The sequence below is a fragment of the Euprymna scolopes genome, chromosome 5 (assembly GCF_053919585.1).
Source record: "Euprymna scolopes isolate OS-2025 chromosome 5, ASM5391958v1, whole genome shotgun sequence".
Taxonomy (NCBI): domain Eukaryota; kingdom Metazoa; phylum Mollusca; class Cephalopoda; order Sepiida; family Sepiolidae; genus Euprymna; species Euprymna scolopes.
The window spans coordinates 154,535,917-154,559,242 of NC_136486.1; the positions used below are offsets into that span (position 1 = coordinate 154,535,917).

General features: G+C 33.9%; 2 protein-coding genes across 2 annotated transcripts; both read right to left on the reverse strand.

The window, feature by feature from the left end:
• Positions 1-15,310: 15,310 nt before the first annotated feature.
• Positions 15,311-17,092, reverse strand: LOC145276654 (ATP-dependent DNA helicase Pif1-like). Its single transcript, XM_080127844.1, has one exon. It carries the CDS (start codon positions 17,090-17,092, stop codon positions 15,311-15,313), a length of 1,782 nt encoding a protein of 593 aa, XP_079983970.1.
• A 153-nt stretch (positions 17,093-17,245) lies between these two features.
• On the reverse strand, positions 17,246-20,182 carry LOC145276655 (uncharacterized). The gene is made up of 2 exons (XM_080127845.1): positions 18,622-20,182; positions 17,246-18,540 (listed from the first exon to the last, which is right to left on the reverse strand). Exons 1-2 carry the CDS (start codon positions 20,180-20,182, stop codon positions 17,246-17,248), a joined length of 2,856 nt encoding a protein of 951 aa, XP_079983971.1.
• Positions 20,183-23,326: the final 3,144 nt, after the last annotated feature.

Sequence of the window (23,326 nt, forward strand, 5' to 3'; positions counted from 1 at the left end):
AGTGGTCATTTGAGTAATATAATTTTTCATATCTAAAATTGGACCTTGTGAAAAACATACCCTAGTGTATGTTGTGCAAATAAAATTAGAATGAGTAGACTATGGTATCTTACTCTATCTCTAAATTGAGAGGGAGGCTCATCTACCTACATATAAAATTGGTAGGCATACCTTAATTATTGAGGAAGTTAATCAAATTCAAAATCAGTCAGCTTCTCTTGGGACAGCATATATATATACACACACACACACACACACATATATATATGTATATATACGGCAAACTTCTGTGAGTGTGTTCATGAGTCTCCTAAAAACCCCTCATTCGTATTGTGGGGCATGGACATGTTATCGTAAAGTATCACGATTTCTCTGGCAAATAATATCGATAAACCACAAAAAGTTGACAATTATTTCATGAAAAAACTGCGTTTTATTATATAGGAGCGTCATGTACAAATCCTCGCTCCGGTGTGGAATCTTAACCAGGCTTGCATAAACGCGAGTTCCTAACTTTCTTTTTAAATACATTCCATCTTATGCTTTGCACGTTACCGTAATTTTTTTTGTTTTGTTTTTTCTTGGCTTACAAACTTTTGCTTTCTGCTTCGCTTTTGGTTGAAACCACCTAATCTCTGGTGTTTATTCTTACAACTGGGCAACCGCGGGCCTCGTTGTTTTTTTTTTTCTTTTTTTTTTTTTTACTCCTCTCCTGCGTTGCTACAATTTTCTTCCAACCGGTCATCGCTCGGCCGCATCGTCATATTTTTTTGGTTCCCACCTATCTAGCTGTCACTATTTATCATATTTCAGGGAATTTTACGACGGTAAACGCCCCCCCCCCGTTACATTTTATACGAGTTGGTAAAACGGCATACTCTGCTACTCTCCCGCTATTTATTATGAACACGCAAAGTGTTATTTAAAAACATCAATTTCAAGAAGATATTTAATAAGCGATGTAAAATTGTTAAATCGATTTTATTATTCGAGTATTGTGAAAATGCCCGTGACTAAGCACAGTGTTGATTCTTATGTACTGAAATTAAGCAATGTATAATCCGATTTCTAGTGCTTATCATCCGCGATATATTACCTTCATACATCCTTTCATTATTTCTAACTTTCTTTATTTGTATTTTACTTAATTTACGGTCAGAAAAAAGATTGCTTTCATAACTTCCGCTAATTACTGCACTTATTTATTCGAATATTTTTACATGGTAGTCACCACTTATCATGGCCCGGAAACAACTCGAGGATAAGGGTTATTGCGTGTCGTGTACAGTAATCAATGGGATAATAGAGGAGTAATCAGTAGTAATGGAGATTTCATAAAGTGCCTAACTTAAGAGGGCGGTTTATCAGGAATTTGGGTATGTTAGACTTGAAGACATTTAATGGAAACAGGCAAACGGATCAGACTTACACAGGCGTGCACTTCTAAGAAAGAAGTATGTTCATGGAATCTACGTTTTGATTTAGGCACATATGAGGAGAGTGGGGGAAATTATTGACAGTAGTTTAAGCTAGACGGGTGTTTATCGTGAAATATTGGCGAGAGGAGACCAGAGATTGGACCTCAGACGAGCACTTTCTATGGAAATAACGATAAAACAAAGACAGGCTCGCAACATCTCTTCTGTGGGAGAGCGGTCGCAGGGAAGAGAACAGGGCATCTTCCACTAAGCCAGTCAAGGCAGGATAGGCTATTTTTAGCAGCTCCTGCCCGGATGCGTGGACGTACTTGGCTTTTATATAGATAGAGAATTCTATCAGCAGTGAGCTAGGTTCTGGAGCGGTGGGATGATTACCATTTTCCCAGCGACCTCGGCAACAAAGTTGATGTACGTGTTCCTTTTCAGACCGAAGTAAAGGTCAATCACAGAAGCTTGTCAAAACATGGAGCCTCCATAGACGAGAGCCATCCATTTCAGTTGATGTCAGATGGGTGCCAGAACATTTATGATGTGAATATAGTAGCTTGGTTTTAGATGCATTAAAAGTAATCAGCCAAGTAAATATCTATGGCTTCTACAAAAGAATTACTTTTGTGTACGCAGTTATTTGTAGAATTGTTTTACATAAAACAATAAGATAAACCAAAAGTACACTAAAATCAAAATAGGTACTTTGTTTGATTTATAAATCCCTTTAACAATATGATTACAGCAAACAAGGGAAAATGTTGTTACACGTAGTCAACTTTTATTTTCCTCAGAAAATCAAATCGCACCTTTTGAAAAATGTGTGCTTTAGCTACATTTATATTGTTAATTAAAAACAGAATAATTAAATATTTACTGCTAATGTTAAAACAATTCAGACAATTAAGCAATGAAAAGAAAACAGTTTTAGGTATGCATAACACTAGCCGATTACTGAGTTAAAAATTGTATCTATGCATTGCTATAGCATTTGATGCTACTTGTATTACAGGAACAATAATCTAAATACAAATCGGAAAATATCTTGAAAAATGTCACGATGCATAGATGCTTATTTGTCCTATGAACAAAAATTAAACTACACGTTTTCATAGCATCTGCGACTTAAACAAACACATTAATACATTAAAGTAAGATAGAATATAATTACAAAAAAGTAAGCAGGTGAAGACCAATAATGTCGACTCGGTTTACTAAAAATTGTTGAGATTATCGGATGCAGTTATAAAGAGAATCTTCTAAATTAAAATGTACTAAAATTCGACTATATATTTGCATAGAAATACTAATAACCTGGTAGGAATCTATATCTAATCTACTGAACGTATAACCCAATTAAAATAAGTTATTGACAACTATTTTAGTGTAGTTACGGGCACTAGCTATTTCACCTACAACATAGAAACACTCTCTTTCTCAACATTTTATTATTTCCCTTTTGCATATCTTATGTATCATTGCCCTTCGTTTTAACAGCTATGATGTATACAGGGGTTCTTTTATTATGGTCAGAAGCAATATTGATATCATTTTTACTATTACGATTGCAATAATTATGTATCTATATTTATTGCATATTTTGAAATTATAGTTATTTTATATCACACTATTATTTTACAGTTGCATTAATATTTATGTTATAGCTCAGTTATAATATCAGCAGTATCCATACAAAAGTTGATATGAATTATATTTGTTTCACTTCGTTATAGACGCGGTCAAATTTATTATACTAGCTGATAGCTAATTTTATGGAAAAGCTCAAACTGCAAATCGAAGTAGAAGATGGTATTTTGAAAACATTTAATAATTATCTTTTCAAAGACCTTTTTATAATTATGACATGCAACTGTAATCTGCGTTATTGGTGTGCGAATGTGAGCTCTGTAATAAAATTTCATCTTTTTATTCCTTAATCAAATTCAAGATATTTTCATTCACTTTATATTCTCTTACATTTCTCAAATATTATATATTATATTTTTTCATAGACATTACTTTATGTGTGTTTTTACTAGAATTCAATCTTGATAATTTCGTTTAATACACAAAATAACATATAAGACTTTGAAGTGTTGTTCAATGGGATAAAATGGATCAAACATCAACAATCCAAGAATGTAAAATGTGTTTCGATGTAACATTTTAAAAACTATTTTCCTCTCACGGGCTTTTATTTCTCTAATCATGAAGTCCTTAATTTGAATATTTTCAGATTGTCTATCTTATTAAGTTTCAAGAAATATCGTAAGCTGAGATGAAAATGAAGGTCATGTAGTGCCATTTGTTATATGTTTACTGACCATTGGTTATGTTTTGTACTTCTGCACGAGCAGTTACTGTATATTATTACACCGTTGAACGCTTTAAAATGTTGAAACATACGATTTAGTTGGTTAGTTATGGTAGTTAATCCATGTGGATGGCGATGTCTTCTTTATTTTGTTTATTTAAGATGGTTTAATTGAGTCTGTGACTCCGAGGATGACTGTGAAGCCTGATGCGTGATTTTTACCGTTTTCCCCAGGAAGACAGGATTTGATTTTTGATGGTGAGTCGCTGCCGATCGTTGCTGTCTAGTGGGTGAGGCTTCTTAACTGCTCGCTAATGCTCGTGGTAAAATACGGCCAGCCGTTATAAACTTTGGAGCGCAATTTGTCTGCGTCCACTCACAATATATCCAAACAATTGAAGAAAATATTGCAGCCCTGTAGGGTGACCTTTATCCAGTCTTTGTTGAGTAAATGTCGTTCGGCGATGAGTGAGCTGATCGCAATTATTCGTCTAGGTAGTCTGTTTGAGGACATCCTAATGGTGTAGCTAAACCACAGAAGTTGACGATGGAAAAGGAGTAACTCTAGCTGACAACTCGAGCTCTCATATAAATCTCCCTCAATTAGACACCTTTTGCCACCACTTAATCTACTATAGCCTTCCATCAGACGACTACAGTATAACATACACTTTACATTACTATAAACAGCAAATAAGGACGAAATTATTATGTAGAAACACACACACACACACACGCATATATATATATATATATATATATATATATATATATATATATATAGAAAAATTATAATATAGAAATTTACATTTACGTGGGTTTTTTATGACTTTCTTTCCCCATGTATAGCATACGCTCATACAGAATGACACACACATACATATACATGCATGTACATATACATACACACACTCATACGCACGCAGGTATATATACACGTATACACACGCATATACACAGAAATATACGTAGGAGCATACATATATACATACACAACCGTACACTTACTCACACACATCAACCCAATAACATGTCACACACATATTGGTTAATTCTTTTCACCCAATCAACACATGCATGCATAAATGTACTTAATCATTAAAACATAAGTACACGCACACACACAAGTAAGATGGAGAATAGGTAGGAGATGATATATATACGCACATAGACGCATACACAATCACCCACATACATATACATGCACACACACACATATATATACATATATATATATATATATATATATATATATATATATATGTACATACATGCATGCACATACACACTCACATCCATCCGCATACGTATGCAGGCACACACATACATACGGATACATCCATATAGAGACACCTACACGAATACTTTTACTCACCCATATATATGCATACATATATATATATATATATACATATACACACACATGCACAGATCCGTATACATCCACCCACCCATATATATATATATATATATATATATATATATATATATATATATATATATATATATATGGACACACGCACCTACAATCAGACACACACATACATATTCATACACCCACACCTTACATATATATTAGTTGAGGTGTTTCTTTCTTTCCTAATCCAAGCACGTATGCATACATGTATTCAGTCACCCAAACATAAGTGCACGTACACACACAAACAAGATGGAGGATATATAAAAATTTAACCCTTATCCCCGAGTGGCTTCTGGGCCGTCATAAGTGGTTACCTCCATGTTAAAAACGATGATATATACACACACACGTATACACAATAACACACACGCATACAGACACACATATATATATATATATATATATATATATATATATAAACACATGTGTCTACATACACATACACATACACTCGTATAATTTCTAATTGTTTGTTTAGTTTAGGGAGATGGTATTATACTGGATGTGGATATGCGCGCCCGTAAAAGTGTGCGCGTGCTTTATTGTGCGTATTTTTCTTCGTGTGTGATTTACCTAAGTATGCATGCATGTATTTTGTGTTTTGCATTCTTACGTGTATAATAATTGAGAGAAGTTCAAGGCGGGGTTGAACTTGGCTATAAAGTTTTTTTTCTTGTGTTAGTAAGTAGAAGTAGTTGTCAGTTTTGAAGATGGGCATTATCTCAAATCTACCTCCACTGCATGTGTGTATATGCTGTGATACATGCAGGTATCTATTTTCTGCGATTTTGATGTTGGATCGGTGTAGGGCTACTCTATTACTAAGGTTTTTTGTGGGCCTATGTAGGATTTATCGCATGCTGCACATTTTATTACATAGACCACGTTTTCTGAGGTGCAATCTAGGTTTTATTAAATTTTGAATTTTTGTATGGGGTTCGTGAATGTGTATGGTGTTCCCTCTAATATTATGTTGCAGACTCCACATCAATAATCGTAATTGTTCTTGTTCTAGATTATACAATGTAACATTCAGTCCATATGGCACGACTTGCTCTTTGTGATCCTCAGGCGCTCATTAATCTCCACATTTCTGGTTCATCCAATAGAGAAATCGGCCGCAGATTGAAATCTAACGAGAAAACGGTACGAAAGACTGTGCAAAAACTACAAAACACTGGCAGTGTTCGTGATACCCAACAATCTGGTCGTACTGGAATTACTTCTAACAGGGAAGCCAATGCTATCAAGATTTGCAGCCTAAGCAACATTCAAAACGGCTCTCCAAATCCAACAAAAGTGAAATCTTCTTAATAAGTGCTCTGATTCTAATGTCCAAAACAGATTCAAGGAATTTAATTGCCAATGATATGTTGCAAGATGCTAGTCAATGATTTCCGTAAAGAATGGAAACCGCCGTCTGGACTTCGTCAGATGCAATGAAGAATAAGACTCTTCATATTGGTCAAAAGTGCTTTTTTAGCGAGGAAAACAATTTCAATAGGCTAGGCAGTGATTTTAGGCATTCCTTCCGTCGGAGGAAAAACGAAGAATTTAATCTTAGTTGCTCAGTTTCAACATTGCAAGGTGGTGGAGGTTCAGTTTTGGTGTGGGGCATTATAAGTACCAATGGTTCAGGGCCTATATTTTTCTTGAAAGGTAGAATTAAGCCGACTCAGAACATTAATATATTGACTTAGCATTTCTTAGCCTATTTGGATGAGAATCCCATCTTCATGCATGATAATGCCCCATTCACACAGCTGGCAATATCAATAGGTTCCTTGAAGAACATGATAATTTGGTTTTAGATTGACCTGAAAAATCTCCAGACCAACCCTATCAAAACATATGCCATTACATCAAGTTTATTGTGTTCCTGTTTTATTTGTGTTGCATTAATTTTAATAACACTTTTCCATTTTGATGGTTTTCTTTTTGTCTATTCAATTATTATTTTTCTAAATTTACGTAATCACTACAATATTTCAATTAAAAGTCAAATATGAACAGGTAAAATGAAATAAGAATAAAATACCAATCAAAAAAGGTATAGCTCCTTAAAACAGGTACATTAAATTTAGCTTCATTTTACAGTTTTTGAAAAAAAATTAAAGTGCGGTCATTGTTTTTGCGCCTGTATACATATATATGTGTGTGTCTGCGCGTGCGTATGCATGTGCGTGTCTGTGCATAATGGGTGAACAGGATGGTAGTTATGATTCGAGAACCCGAAAAGCACGGTTTGATTATATTGTGTTATTTTTGTACATTCAGATTTTAATCAATATTTTTCATACAATAACGGAGTATTTTTGTTAAAAAGAACTCCTAAAAGGCTGAATTCCTGGACAATCAAATAGAAATGAATACTGGTATGTAACCAAGCAATGCATTATAATAAAAAGTCATAGCGGATTGGAAGATTACCATAGAATTGTTTATAGCCGCAATGTGCCAAATTTTAAGATACTCGTAAATATAATATTTTACTTCGGGGACTGTTATCATAGAATCGATTATCTATTGCTTTATATTTATAAATATCTAATATGTTGGAGTGGCAGCCAGACGGCGCCCGGTAGTAAAATACATTTTTACATTATATTTTAATGCATTTAGTGTTAAGATTTATTCTTATAAAAACATTTTATATTTATTATAATTTAACCTACTATATTGTAGAGATTACAAGGAATATTTGATAAATTATGAGTTAAGTACCTTCAGAAAAAATCGAAGCAATTATTATTAGTTTTTTGGTAGTTTTTATCTGACCGACCTACGTATGTTTTTGGAAACTCAAAAGGTTACATATCATTATGTATAAATATATATATATATATGCACATATGTAAGAACACTTAAATACATTTCGGCCTATCAAGTAGTAATGTTTTTCTATTTTGGGACATTAAACGAAAATTTCTTCAATTAATAACCGAATCGTTTTTGTTTTACTGTGATTAATTTTATATTAATTTTATATTTTACTTCAATTTTATTTACTAAATTTGGAAAATGATTCATTCAGTCGTTTCATGCAACATGGATGAATATAGACAAGGTTATTATAGATATGGCTCGAATTTCGTATCCTGGGTTGGATATGTGTAACTGAGTAGCTCAAATGAGGACGAAACTCGTAATTTGGGCTTCCGGTTTTTGGCTGCCATTGCTCCTGTGAAGTGCGCTTTTATTTGGCTCTGGAAATAATTACACACACACACACATACACACACACACACACATATATATATGTATATACATACATATATAAATATATATCCAAGTTAAGAATTTATTGTTTGAAGCGAAATATACATATATATATATATATATATATATATATATATATATATATATATATATATATATAAATATAGTTCTTTCTTTAATCCATGAATTTTGAATATTTGCTCATATCATCAGAGTAAATGAAATGCAATTAACAAAATTGCCCGCAATAAATAAACATACATTTTGCTAACCAGAACGTATACTGAAACAGTTATTTTAAAAGTGTTTAAAAGTCATACACAAAGGATATCATACTCTCACGGAAATCCAAAGTTAGGATGAATTCAATTACGTTTGGGATATTTCTGCCAGGTCGGATGAATAATAATCCAGAGTGAATAGCTAATAGATTGACCTTAACATTATAAAAAGCGTAAAATGTAAGACAATATTAAAAATGTATAAATATCCAGTACGAGATTTCTAATTTGAATATATATTTTATGTAGATTTTAATCTACGGAATTTAATTTAATCTTCACACTCACACACGCACACGCACACATACATACACACGCGCGCATATATATGTATATATATTTATATATATATATATATATATATATATATATATATATATATATATATATATATATATATATATATATATATATATATATAGGACAACAAGAGTATGAAATGAAAACACAAAACTATATACTAGTAGATATAGATCATTTATCGAATAATGGAATAACGGCAAAATTTGAGGGATAGAAGGGACTCATTATGTCAGGACATTTCGAAGTCTAATGCTTCTCATCAGATGAGTAGAGAAGGTTAAAGGTAGCATGGGAAAGTGCGGCGTCTAGGAACGAAAAAGATTAAGAGGAATTATAAAATGTTGAGGAAAATTTATTTAATTCTAAATAAATGGGATAAGCTTGTAATATATAGTACAATCTATGAGATCGTATATGGTCTTTAACATAGTATTGAGATTAAGGGGTATATGTATTATGGTTAAATAGGGGGTGTATTGTTGCTGCGTGGTAATTTATTTTAACGGTTTGTGGTGTGTCTATTTTCCATGGAGTGGGTAATCGGCAAATGGCGGCTATAAAATCGCTTATAATTTTTGGAGGGGTTATGCAAGGTTGTAAAACTGTGAGATAATATGCGACAGTATTTATAAGTTTATTCTGTCATGATATAGGGAGTATGATTATGAGGATGCGGGCGGAGATTAGAGTGGCAATGACTATGAGTGCGTTTAACTTGATGCAAATGTTAAGTATACATACTGATATCAAAGTGAAGGAGTAAGGGAACTATTACTACTTATGAGAGTGGTAAAACTATACCAAATAATAGTAGGGTAATTATAATAGTACGAAAGATAATAGTAATTAAAATTATAATAATAGTAGTAATAATAAATATGAAAATAAAATAGAAGTAAAATTGAAGACAACATTAAAGATACCCATTAAAAATAAACATTAACATAATATTAGCAATAGTTGTGATAAAAGTAAATTCAAAGTTAATATTAATAACAGTGAAAAGATAATGGTAACGGTTATGGTAGCAATGAGGAGGATCATAACGGGATTATAATAATAACAGCAAATATAATGATGATTATAATAATAATGATAAAAACGATAATAATAACAATAGTAAATGCGGTAAACACAATGCAGTAATACTAATGATAATAATAAAGATAGTAGTAACAATACTTCTACCACTACCTCCACTATCACCACCAGTACCACTAATAATATTAATGAAAATACTGTTAATAAAATTTATTGGGGATGCGTAAAAGAAAGGGATACATACAAGTCAGAGTAGCAGGAAATGGGGTTGAGGAGTGAGGGGGAAGTGGGGCCGTACAAAATAACGTAAAATAAAGAATATATATATATATATATATATATATATATATATATATATACATACGCATATACATACATATATCCACATATACAAACACAAATAAAAACACAAATAAAAATATACAGATAAGAGAAATACAGATAAAAAATACAGATATAATAATAGATGTAGAAATAAGCCAAGGATGCGTAAGAATTCGGTGAACAAAAGTTCCTTGGTTTTAAATTAAATTAAAGGATTGCTTTACTGGGAACGGTAGTTTCAAGATCCCACCTTAAAACTTTTAATTTATTGAAGTTCGATTATATAGGCCATCAGCATTATGTTTTTTTATGAACAAGCAAGGCCTAGAAAATTGAATATATACTTTCTCGTTTATAAACACGACGGACAGGTCCATCGAATCGGCGTAAAAACTTAATGTAGTACTAATCGCAAAGAGATACAGGAAGCATAGCTTTATAGCGGTCCGTTAAAGTTCCCTATTTGTCCAAATATTTCGTGTTGGTGGTCTTGCGTAGATGTGTTTATCTGGTGAATTCTTATTCCTCCTTATTTGGATGGCAAAAAATGTATTTTTTCAACGGAGACTCTTGTGATGGAAATAACCCGAAACCTGACTGGAACAACTGTGTTAAAATCTAAGTATTATTATCAGTAAGAAGTAGCATCTAGAAGTAAATTGGCAAATCCACGTGTTTGCTTGTAAGCGGTTGGGAACGCGCTTGGCTGGTAGTCAGAGAGGATAGGATAGGGATCGGGATATGCGTGTATGGATGACCGATGTGGGGTGGGTTGAATCGGGGGAGATTTTCTCAGGTTATATCTTCGGTATATTTTAAAATTTTAATGTAAAAAGTACTGGTTTGTAGGGCATAGTTTAAATCTAACAGTGGAGACGAAATGCGTTAATTTTTCAATAATTTCTTATTTGGGGAGCGGGCTTGCCAGTGGGGTTTAGGGGTGGTGGTTAGATGGTTCTAAATTTAGGTTTAAATCTATAGCCCTGGGAAGGGGTTCCTAAGCTCTACTTTAATTGGACCTACGTTGTACATTGTTAAGGTTATATTCTCCTTGTATCGTGTGCTAATTGGTGGTTTGGTTGCAATTTAACAGTGTACCTATTTACGGGGATTGGGTTTGTTAGGCAAAGTTATTTGTTGGCTAATGTTTAAAGTAGATATATTGTTTATTACAGCTTGCCAAGATGCAGGCGATTCTATGTTGGTAATTTATTTAAAGTTATGTAATGGTTATAAGTTTTATATTAAAGTGTTGAAGTATTTTTGACGATTTTCTTCATATCGCATGTGCTTATGGGTGGTTTAAACAGAATTTTATTTGGGGTGTTTACCAATAGCCCTATACAAGGGGAAATGGTTCGTGGGTGATATTGTTGCATTTTATGGATAGCGAGGAAGCACAATAAGCTATTTCCTGTCCGGTGGTGCATTTTCAGTGGGGTTAATTGCATTAACGTACCTGAACTTTCTCTTGAGCCTGCAACAACAAATTATCTCTGGCCTTTATCAGGAAGAAGGATAATCATATGTAGGTGTGTATTATATTGATTCTTCATTTATCTGGGGGCGGCCTGAGTTTCTATGTTCAGGTTCTGTGGAGCTTATATCTATCTGCTGTGTGGTCAATTGTTTAGATTGTGTACTATTGCTTATTGGGTTATGGGGATCCTCTCTGGTGTAACTAGTACTATAGCTTTGGACTGTCATGTTATTAGTTTCCGTATTAGGCGAGAGTTCTGGTACTGTACATGAATATATGACGTCTTAGTGTACACAGTCATTCTCAAGGGGGGCAGCTATTTGGGTCCTTACAGTTGAAGTTTGGCTGGGCTATACTAGGGTTTCCATTAATATTGCCTGTGCTGATTCTATTTTCTTATTATTAATGTTTATAATAATGTGTGCTACATCAGGCATAGTTGAGAAGGATAATTTAATATTTTTTATTCTGTATTCCATTATTCAGTAAATGATCCATTCTATATCTACCAATATATAGTTTGTGACTTCATTCCATACTCTTGTTGTCCTATTGTATAAGCTCCAATAATAATTGTTGAGCTTAGCATTATCAGGATAAATCTCCTTTTGTGGAATTAAACTTTCTGTTTGCCTTTTATATTAAGCTATATATATATATATATATATATATATATATATATATATATGTACATATATACATATATGTTTTCTAATACATTTGTATTGTAGAATAAATAAATATATTCCCGTATATATTCTAGTGCCGTCCAAGTATGCATATAATTTAAAAGCTACGTATATTTGTTATCTAATTTCTGTGATCCAAACACTTTAACATATTTATTTTATTTTGATTTTAAACTGCCTTTTCGTAATTAATCATTTGAGTCCATCGGAAATGGAGTACAGTTTAGTTTATATTTAAAATTTGATATGAAATATTGTTATAGGTATGCTATTTTCTTGTAAACTTACTTGAATATTCTTTTGGATTTATCTTGTTACTAGCAGGGGTTACCCGGCGTTGCCTGGGTGATCGGCCCCCTTCTCACTCCGAGTGGTAACAAAAAAAGTCACCCCTCTGGATTTACATGCTTGGTGCCGGCCTCCCCCCTTCAGGGATAGATAATCCCCAACCCCACCTTCAGGGAGGAGGGTGCCCGGAGGCTTCTCCCCCCCCAAAGAAAAAAGTCACCTCCTCCTGGTCTCTTCGCCCCCCCACCCTTGGGGGGGACACCGTCTCCCTCCTTTGGTTGGAGAAACTGCCAACCTCCCCCCTTTCGGGTGAGAAAATGCCAGGCTTCCCCTTTTGGTGGGGGGATGGTGGCGTGGCCTTCGTTATAAAGATGGCCGGCCAGCTGAAAAATGACGTCATCGCCGAAGTTCCAACAAGCAAGATATGTGGAACTCTTAGAGCCAATAATCAACAGTAATTTTTACAGACAGCGTTACAAAACTTCAAAATTGGATTGAAATAAAGAACACCATGATTTATACTGAAACTCATCTAATATTAATAATAAAAAAGTTAATTAAAAAAAAACACAAGTTGTTTGTTTAAGTATTATAACAATTGAATATTTCGTTGTATTATAGATTTTAAAGATTAGAATGTGTTCTTTAATTATTTTTAAATTACATTTTAAAAAAGTGAATGAACACGATTTGATTTGTAGTAAATTGAAGTTTATTTAATATAATTAAATGAAAATTATGCATGTAAGATTATGAATATTTGAAGCAGAACACAAGCAAAACATTTGATATGAGTTAAGACAATAAACAAATATTAAAATTAAACTATTTTTTTTAATCAAAATGATTTTTTTTTAAATCAAAATGAATGTGGGTTTGTATTACTGTACACATATATTCGAAAAAGTTGTCAAAAAACAAATATATAACAAATAAATATTATAAAAGGCAAGATAAGTTACTTTTCTTCCAACCTGGATATATTTTTCGTATTTTTAAGTGACGTCAGAGCAAAGCGAACAGTCAATCTCTCTACTTACTCTCTATATATATCTCGCTATCTCTCTCTTTCTTAAAAATCTGTATCTCAAATTTTGAGTGTTTAGACTCCAAATTGACATTGAATTGTAATTTGGTAGAAAACGTATAAATGTAATATGTATCAATTTGACCGCAATTTTTGTCACTTAGCAGTTATGTTTTTACGCTCGAAGCAAATGAAAAATTTTGTACCCAGGTCAAAGTAACCTACATGTAAAATCTCAAGTGTTTAGACCCAAAATTGGTAAAGGAGTGTGGTATAATTCAAAAAGGTAAAATATTTGAACTTGGACCGCTCGGCTGCGAAATTTCCACCCAAAATCTATTTAGATTGTGAGACCAATGTCTGAATACACTGCAATATTTTAGGCCCAACATTAGCAGAGTAGTTTAGTAGAGACCATAAAGGTCAAATATGTTAACTTTGACTCCATGGCAGCGAAATTTTCGGTCCAGAACAAATAAAAAAGATTAAACTCATCATGACTATGCTTTATGTCAAAGTTCAAATGTTTACACCAAGTAGTTTGGTAGAGACCACAAAGGTAAAACATTTTTGAACTTTGACTCCAATGTTGACCCCTTAAAATATATTTTTTCGAGCACAAACTAAAATATAAAGTTGCATCCAGGTTCAAGTAATCTTCATTTAAGATTTAAAGTGTTTGGACACAATATTCGCAGAGAAGTAGAGTAGAGATAACAAAGGTATCAATTTTTTTGAAATGTGACCGCAATTTTGACCCTTTAGCTGTTATCTTTTTGGGGTCAAAACAAATGAAAAAGTGTGACCCCGATCCAATTAATTTATATATAAAACTTCAAGGGGTTAGACCTAAAATTGTCAAATTTCAAGTGATTAGACCCTGTAGTTTGGTAAATATAGCAAAGGTCAAATATGTTAAACTTTGATCATATATTTGACACCTTAGGATTAGTTTTTGTCGGGCTCAACGGAAATTAAAAAGTTCGATTCAGATCCAAGTGACCTACACATAAAATGTCGTTATTAGAGTCAAAATTGGTGGAGGAGTGTGGCAGAGTTCTAAAAAGGTAAACTCGTTAAACTTTGAGCCCTTGGGTGCAAAATTTCCGCACAAAATGTAGATATGTAGCCCAATGTCTGAATATAGTTTGGTATATTTTGCAATGTTAATGTTATAATTTAAGCTGATCAATTTTCTTTTTTTATTTCAGTTCGATTTTTATCAGCATCGTTTATTTTTAATGTTTATTTTGGTTTAAGGAAAAACATAATTTTTTAAGTTGTTATTTCTTGAAATATTACCGTAAAATGTGTAATAAAAAACAAAATTAAAAATGAAAAAAAAGTATATGAATTTTTTCTCATTATTAATTCGATGAGAAAATTATATAAGTTGCTAAATTTTTATTTACAGCAACAACTAATATTCCAGTTATGTATTGAAAAATCACAAATTTTAAAAAATATACAGTCATACACGGTCCTGGTGTAGAGGATTTATAGAACTTGAGTGTATACAACGTTCTTTGTTTTGTTGTTCGGCATGAATCCATACAGACTATTTTTGCTACCCACTCGAGAACATCCAACATAAAGTTGTCCATGAGAGAAGCAAGATTCTTTCAAGTGCATTCCAGCCACGGACAATGTCTGACCTTGGGATTTATTTATTGACATAGCAAATGCAACCCGAAGAGGAAACTGTATTCTTCTGAAAACGTAGGGCGCTTCTCTTCCTGATGTAGTCAATGTCCCCTTAGGTATCAAGACATCCTCTCCTTTTCCACATCCAGTAATTATTGTAGCATTAATGACGTTTTCGGACATTCTATTGATAACAAATCTAGTACCATTGCACAATTTCGGTGGTGTTATATTTCTTAGGAGAATTATGGGACATCCCACCTTGAGGAGCAAAACAGGATCGGGAAGACCGGAAATATCAAGACTATTAAGAAATTCAATGGGGAATTTAACATTGTCAAGTGGATCCATATTTGCATTGATTGATTTAAACATTTTAATCGTACCAGGGAGACTGTCTAGCATACGCCGATTAATTTCTCTTACAACTGAATGTGTGGGTGGCAATATAACTCTTTCACAGAGCCAATCGCGATTGCGAAAATTGTCAATCAGATTTGGGAAAACTGATGTTATAAGATCGTCGAGAGTATTGACATGGCTACATATATTGTTAATTTTGATGTGGCCAGTGGAATCTACTGGAACTTTTCCGTGGCCAATTTTCAGAAGGTCGTGGGAAAACTTTTCCATTGCTCCATCTCCATTAAGTTTAACACGCATGTTAGTTGTTAACGGAAGTGTTTTTACTTGTCTCCATAAATAGGATGATTTTAGGCAGGTACGTACCTGATCAGCTCTGGTTCCCTTTGGTACCACAGGTAGTGTTTGGCGAAAGTCACCTGAAAGTAGAAGGGTAACACCACCCATGGATCGTTGGTCATCTCTTATATCCCGAAGAGTTCTATCTAAATCCTCAAAAGCCCCTTTATGAGTCATGGTGCACTCACCCCACACAATAATTTCTGTTTGTCGAAGTAGCTGTGCTCTGGGACTATCTTTGGTGATATCGCAAACTGCCGTTTGAGCTGAAATTAAGTCAAGTGGTATTTTAAGCATAGAGTGTGCTGTTCTGCCACCAGGAAGAAGAGTAGCAGCGATGCCAGAAGACGCAACGGCAATGGCAATAGTATTAGTTTGCCTAACTTTGGCCAAAATTAATTTGGTAACAAATGTTTTTCCGGTGCCTCCAGGTGCATCAAGGAAGAAAATTCCACCAGCACGTCTGAAAACGGTGGTGGTAACTGTGTTGAAAGCGAACAGCTTCTCAGGAAGTAGCTTAGGCATCATTTCATTGATGTAGCTTGTTAAAGAATCGACATCATAGGATGTTTCCTGAAGTATTAGAGTTGGAATTTGCTCATTGTTGGTACGTTCAGTTTGTGGCAGACCATATGATTGCAAATATTTTCCATCTATAAGAATAAGTCTGTCCTCTATATCTATTAATGCCCTATTGTAAAACTCATCGCAATAATCAAGTTGAATTTCTGGAAGGCGCACTTGAGCCTGATGCAAAAAATCTTCGGAAAGGCTATTTCTGAATTTCAACCACAAGTTAAATGCGTTTCCAACACTGCAGAAATGTAATATTTTTACAAATATTTTTCGAAGTCGCCGAGCTGAATATGAGGCAGCAATTTCAGCTAAGGTGGCTTCCCAGCGAGTGTCATCCTCAAGTAAACCTCGAGCCATACAGGCTTCCCTGTAGGTAGGCCAAACTCGGTTACCGAATTTACGAAGATCTTCAAAGCTTGTTGGCCCTTGAACTTAATGTAGCAGAATTCGCAGATAGAAACATTCGTGTTGATTTGGAGGTACAGTATAGAGACGTCCAAGGCAATCATTTCATCTAATACCTTCAGCACCTTCAACTCGTCTCCCGATAGTTCTGCGAATCCAACGCTTTTTATTCCATGTGTAGTATGAAGGAATTTCAGAATAGATTAAAGTTTTGGCGAAGTCATCACTTTCACACAGCCTGAAAAAAGCAGTCAAAGTTGTCTGTCTAGGTACTTGTACTATATTTTGTGCGGTTGTCGGGGTGTAGTACACTCGCTGTCCATTTTCAAGGTGAATGTCCAGACGTTGAATTGGTGGATGCCTATCATGGATAGGGAATCCAAATATTCGCCAAAATGCCTCACTACTGCTAATGTAACGCCCTACCTGATATTGTAGGACTTCATCTGTTGTATTGTCGTTATGGAGACCAAAGGAGGCGGCATCAGAACCCTTATTGATGTACTTAAAAACATATTTGATACAATGAACAGAAGCACAAAATTCGACATTTATGTGGGCATCAAAGGTGCTAATAAGAATTGGGCAGTATGTTATGACCCATCTGTTGTCGATCTCGTAATTTCTTACGGTCGCAGTGAAGCCACCATCTTCGGGTCTTCGTCGTCTGTACAATGGATATCCATCAGTATCAGTCTGTGTCTCACTAATAAACTGGCGAGGATACCTTTTCGTGCATATCCTGTTGTCTGTAACACATGGTAAGTCTCTTCTAAAACCAGGGCCGCATGGTCCATGAATCATATGCACCTTTATCATGTTATATAAATCCCTGTCAAGAGACGGATCTGGTAGTTCTGCAGAGATGATTTTATCAATGTCATTCGAACATATATTATCCACGAGCCAAATTAGAATATGAGCATGAGGAAGACCTCTTTTCTGCCATTCGATTGTATACATGTTTCCTCGGACAGGTCCAAAAATCTCACCTAGTTTTATCAAATCCATCAATTTTTTAAGTTTCAAGTGAAATACTCTTGCTAAGATATCATGACTTTTTTGTTTGATTGTTGTTGATTGGTCCTTGAAAAGTTCAGCCTGGGCTTCCTTCCAATTTGGGTTACATGTGAAGGTTATAAACAAAGCAGGCCTACCGTAGTGCCTCACAATTTTCATCGCATCCTGAGTCCTTTCGTGCATATAGCGGGGTCCACCAGTAAATGTGGAGGGCAGAATACAAAGCTTGCCTAGATTGTTTGGATCTGCATCTCTGTTAAGACCATCCCTCAAATGTATGTAGCTGTCGCAACGCAATTTTGCCTGATTATTTCTGATGTAGCATAGGCGTTCTGATTCCATTTTAGCACACATGTCAGTAGCATACTGATAGTAAAGGTCTTGAAACCGATGTAAATGATTGAAATAAATATTTCTATTGTTGTTATTGTCATTATTAGTAGTAGTAGTATTATAATCACCAGTATCATTATTCTGGTCTCTGTTATCCTTTTGGTCCCGAAACATAAATCTGTAAGCATAGAAATCCTTACAAGAAACTGTTTTGGAAAAATTATATTCCAAAGTAGATGGGTCAAATTGAGGAATTCCAAAGTGGTAACCATCTTCTCCACGAACAAACATTAAAGGATATTGAAGCGCATCGTATGATCTGTGAGTTTCGTTTATGCGCTGGAGACCAGCATCCTGGTGTCTGATGACAATATCTCGAGAATGGTGTTGGTCACCACTAAGAAGTATTGCGATTTCATTAAAAGAAGGAGCATTAAACCGACCTGCATGTTCAGTGGATGGTCGGTTGTCTGCATCGATGGCAATGCTAAAATTATCAGCAGGATTTAATTCTAGAGCATATTTGAAGCTCCGTACATAGTTGTTGTATTCATGAAGCATGCTTTGAAGGTCCCAAATCAATGTTAATCGATTGTTGGAAGTGATTGTGTCATTGTTGCAGGCAAATGCAAATGAATTCCTTCTTTGAGCTTGTTTCAGATAGCTTGACATGAAGTAAACTTGAAGAAATTGAGGTGCCTCATTTTCAGTTGGCTGAAGAGATCCAATCAGATGGTACACCTGACCCTGTACTTTGAATGTTGGCATAAACCCCCCTTCATATTGGTAACTGGATCCGAAAGACGTCATCTGAAAGGCGCAATTGTATTGCCTTATTTCTTTCAAGAATGTTCTTGATTCAGGATTTGAACCTGTGAGCAAGCGTAGTAGCGGTTGTGGAGGTTCTTCAAGAAGTGGGAGTTTCACCTTGCCATTTGAACAGCATATTCCCGCTGGCTCACTTGGCCATCTTTTCGCGAGGCAATGGGAGCATTTCTTATACATAGAGCTTATTTTTATGTCAGCGTGTTCAGCATAATTAGAAGAGGGAATATAGTTGAATGCTTTTAAAGACCAGTGTGACTTTGTTGCTCTTGAATGTCCTTCCAAATTGGCTCTATATTCTATATGACCCTTTGTACGTCTGTCTCGTTGCTCTGCATTTTCTGAAGCGCGTGAAGTGGACAAGACCGAAGCATTTATCCCTAAACGTCTGTCTCGTTGTTCATCGGTTTCAGAAGCACGTACAGCAGCCTGACGTAATGCCTTTCTTTTAAGATGATTTTTTTGTTGCTCTTCAGCCGAGCTTAGAGAATTTCTGTCCAAATAAATTTCTCTTTGGTCTTCATTCATTGAAGCTTGAGAAATAACGTGAATGTTATTCCTTTCATTTAGGTAAATGGGGAGATTGGCGTGCAGTGAACCGTCTAATGTTGCGATTAAGAAAGTACTTGTCGAAGGCCCAGGCAAATTTAAATTATCATCAATTGCCGTCGAAGCTGCAAAGAAGGAAGAAGCACCCCCAGCCGAATAACCCAAACGACCATTTTCAACAAATACGTCCCTAGCATTCCCTGGGTGTTCGGCAATGCCGTAGGGCACATTAACTGTTGATTGTTGCGCCATGCGACGTCTTTTCATTAGTTGATGCTTCGATGCACTTATTGATGACTTTCCCTTTTTTGGCATAATTGATAGTAATGTTCTCCAAATTAACAGCAGTAATATAAGTGTAATGAAAGTAATGAAAAATGTACTGACGAAAGTATTCAAATCAATCGTTTGGTTAAATTCGTTCAAAAATGTTTAAAAATATTAGTAATAGAAAGTTGTAAGTAGAACATATTTTAACATAAAAATTAACAAAAGTATGGTCAGTAATTTTTTTAAAAACTGGTAATACCTTGCTTAATTTGCAAGATTGTGTTGAGTCTGTAAAATGAAAGAAAGAAAGGGAAAATTAATTTTATTTCGGGGGTTTAGGTAGAATTCATGTGAACTCTAAAATAAGATTTGTCTGTTTTATTATTGCGACAATTGTTAAGGGTTGATAACTTTTTAGTTACAACGTCATACCAAATCGATCCCCCGTTTTGTAACCAATAAACATATTGTGGTTTTTATACAATGTTGTTTTTCTAAAAGGTGAGTTTTTTTTGTTACTTATTAGATATAACATTTTTTGGCGAACATATACAAAAGAGGGCCCTGCATGCCAACTGCCGGCTATCATGTAGAATGCGCCCTGCTTATAGGGCCACATGTTGGCTAGAACTGATTTTTTTTGTGTTTTTTTTGTGGATAAATAATATGACAACAAAACCAAATTAAATTTCGAATTGTTTTTAAATGTTTGGAACTTGTGGGTAATAACCCCCCCGCCGCAGCCGCTGAAATTTCGGTATTAGTTTACTGTAACGCCCGTATAGAAACGTATAGAAATATATATATATATATATATATATATATATATATATATATATATATATATATATATATATATTGTTGGTGGTAGATTTACAGTTTCCGTCGCGAAGAAATTGGATTCATGATATGAAGAAATCACTATTTGTAAATGTTATTTGTTTTTGTTGTTATGTTATTTATCCAAAGCAAAAAAAATATATATATATATAATAACATCTAAAGTAGTCAACCGAGCAGAACGACGCAAAAAAAAAAAAACACAAAAAAGCACTTGCATTTGGTGTTGTCATATTGGTGATCCAGAAAAGAAATATATATATATATATATATATATATATATATATATATATATATATATATATATATAACAACGAAAGCAGCCAACCAAACAGAACAACGCAAAAAAAAAAAACATAAAAAAAGAACACCAGTTGTAGCCAAAATTTGCAGGGCACATTCTACATGAAATAGTTAATTATTACCCAATCAGTGGTTATCCAGGGAATTAATAGAAATAAGAAACCGTTAAAAAAAGTAAAGGGGAGGGGAATGATGGATGTAATCAGGTGTAAGATAAGAAAAATAAAATTGACTAAACGGTAATTGCAAAGTGTTTGATTAAACGCAGGTTAAACAAAAATAATGAATGAAAGTGTTAACGGAAATAAAAATATTATCAATATGTTATAATAAAAAAATGTGCAGACTATAAGATGTAAGTAAGTGATAGTTAAATTTTTTTGATAGAAAGGCAGAATATAAGATGTAAATAAGTGCTAGTTAAAATTTTTTTTGATGGAAAGAAAATATTGTGTAGATAATGGTAAAATAAAGTAAATGTGCAGACAATACGTTGTAAGTATGTGATATGTAAAAATAAATTGGCAGAAAGGAAATATTGTAAAAATAAAGGTGAAAATAAATTTTTATAAAGCAGGTAATAATTGATATTTTTTGTAGATTAAAATTGAATGAAATAAGTTGTATGTAGATTAGAACAAAAAACAATGAATAGAAATGGCAGAAAGGAAAATGAGGAAACATTTTGCAGACGATAATGGGTAGATGAATACTATATAAACATAAGAAAAATAATTTATCGGAATACCGGTAGGTTTTATAACAGTCGAAAACTATAATTCACAAACGTATTTGGGAGTCTTGTCATAAAATGTAGTAAAAGAAAGTATACCAAATAATCAAATGCGAAAATGAAGAAAATCACATCTACTGTGTGTTTACTGTTTATGTACGTCAGCGGGTTTGGTTGCCATAAAAACGTGACGGTAGTGAACGTGCGTGTGTGCTGGCTAGTGGTACTAATAAGTTTGTAAGAGCGTTTTGTTTTCGTGTTGTTTAGTTTCGTATATATATATATATATATATATATATATATATATATATATATATATATAGAGAGAGAGAGAGAGAGAGAGAGAGAGAGAAATAAGTATTTTTAAATTTTATCTTGCGAGCTTTAAAAAAAAGTTTTAAAAGTGTATCAGCCGGCATAATTTATTTTTAAATATTAAAAAATTTCAGGAAAAATAATGTTTGCTAGATTTCCAAAACATGTGTGTCAACAGCTTAAAAAAATTGTCTCTTCAAACATGAAATCTGGGGACGCAACGGGAATTTTCGCCAAAAAAATGTTGTTACTATGCACATTTATGTATTGAAATACAATTTGTTGCAAAATTTCAGGAAAAACTAATGGATGGTTCTCTCGCAATAGTCCGGACAATTCGCTAAATTATCTCGTCCAAACCTTAAATCTCGAAATTTTGTGCATTTTTTTGAGGGCGGGGCTAATTTGGCATAATAGTGGCCATTTAATAGTATTATCTTGAAAAAATAAAAAATAAGGAAAATTACCAAAAAAAACAAACAAACAAGAACAACCAAAGTGTGCCGTATTTTTAAAAGTTTTATTGCGTTGTTTTTATTTGCTTTTTTTTTATTTCATCGGTGAAGAAAAAGGCCAAACAGACATTTTGAAGGCCAAACTGCTTAAAAAAAAGGCCAAAATCGCGAAATTTGGCCTCGCTATCCAAAAAAAAGGGAAATCCCCCTACTTGAACTTTCTGTTTAATTAATAATGACTCGCTTGTAGCGTTGATTTTTTTTCTTTTTTCGCTATAAAAAATAACTACTTGATGAAATTACGTGATTTTTTTCTGTAGGAAAACTTTATCCCATGACGAGTACGTACAATATATTTTTTTAAAAATATTTCCATTTTTTAATGTCAATAGAAAACTGCACAAGTACCCAAACCCGAAATGAAAAGACCACGAGTGAACGCGCGTTTTTTTTTAGTATAGTTTCATAATGGCGGCCGTGATGTCGGAGGTTCGATTGTTAGATTGTAAGTTTCGTATTTTTGTAATTTGTAAATCGCAAGTT

Coding starts and splice junctions, on each gene's coding strand:
- LOC145276654 (XM_080127844.1), bottom strand. CDS start 17,092: ATGGCTCGAGGTTTACTTGAGGATGACACTCGCTGGGAAGCCACCTTA.
- LOC145276655 (XM_080127845.1), bottom strand. CDS start 20,182: ATGCCAAAAAAGGGAAAGTCATCAATAAGTGCATCGAAGCATCAACTA. Junction 18,541..18,621: donor AGACCAGAATAATGATACTG/GTGATTATAATA, acceptor ATCGGTTTCAAG/ACCTTTACTATCAGTATGCT.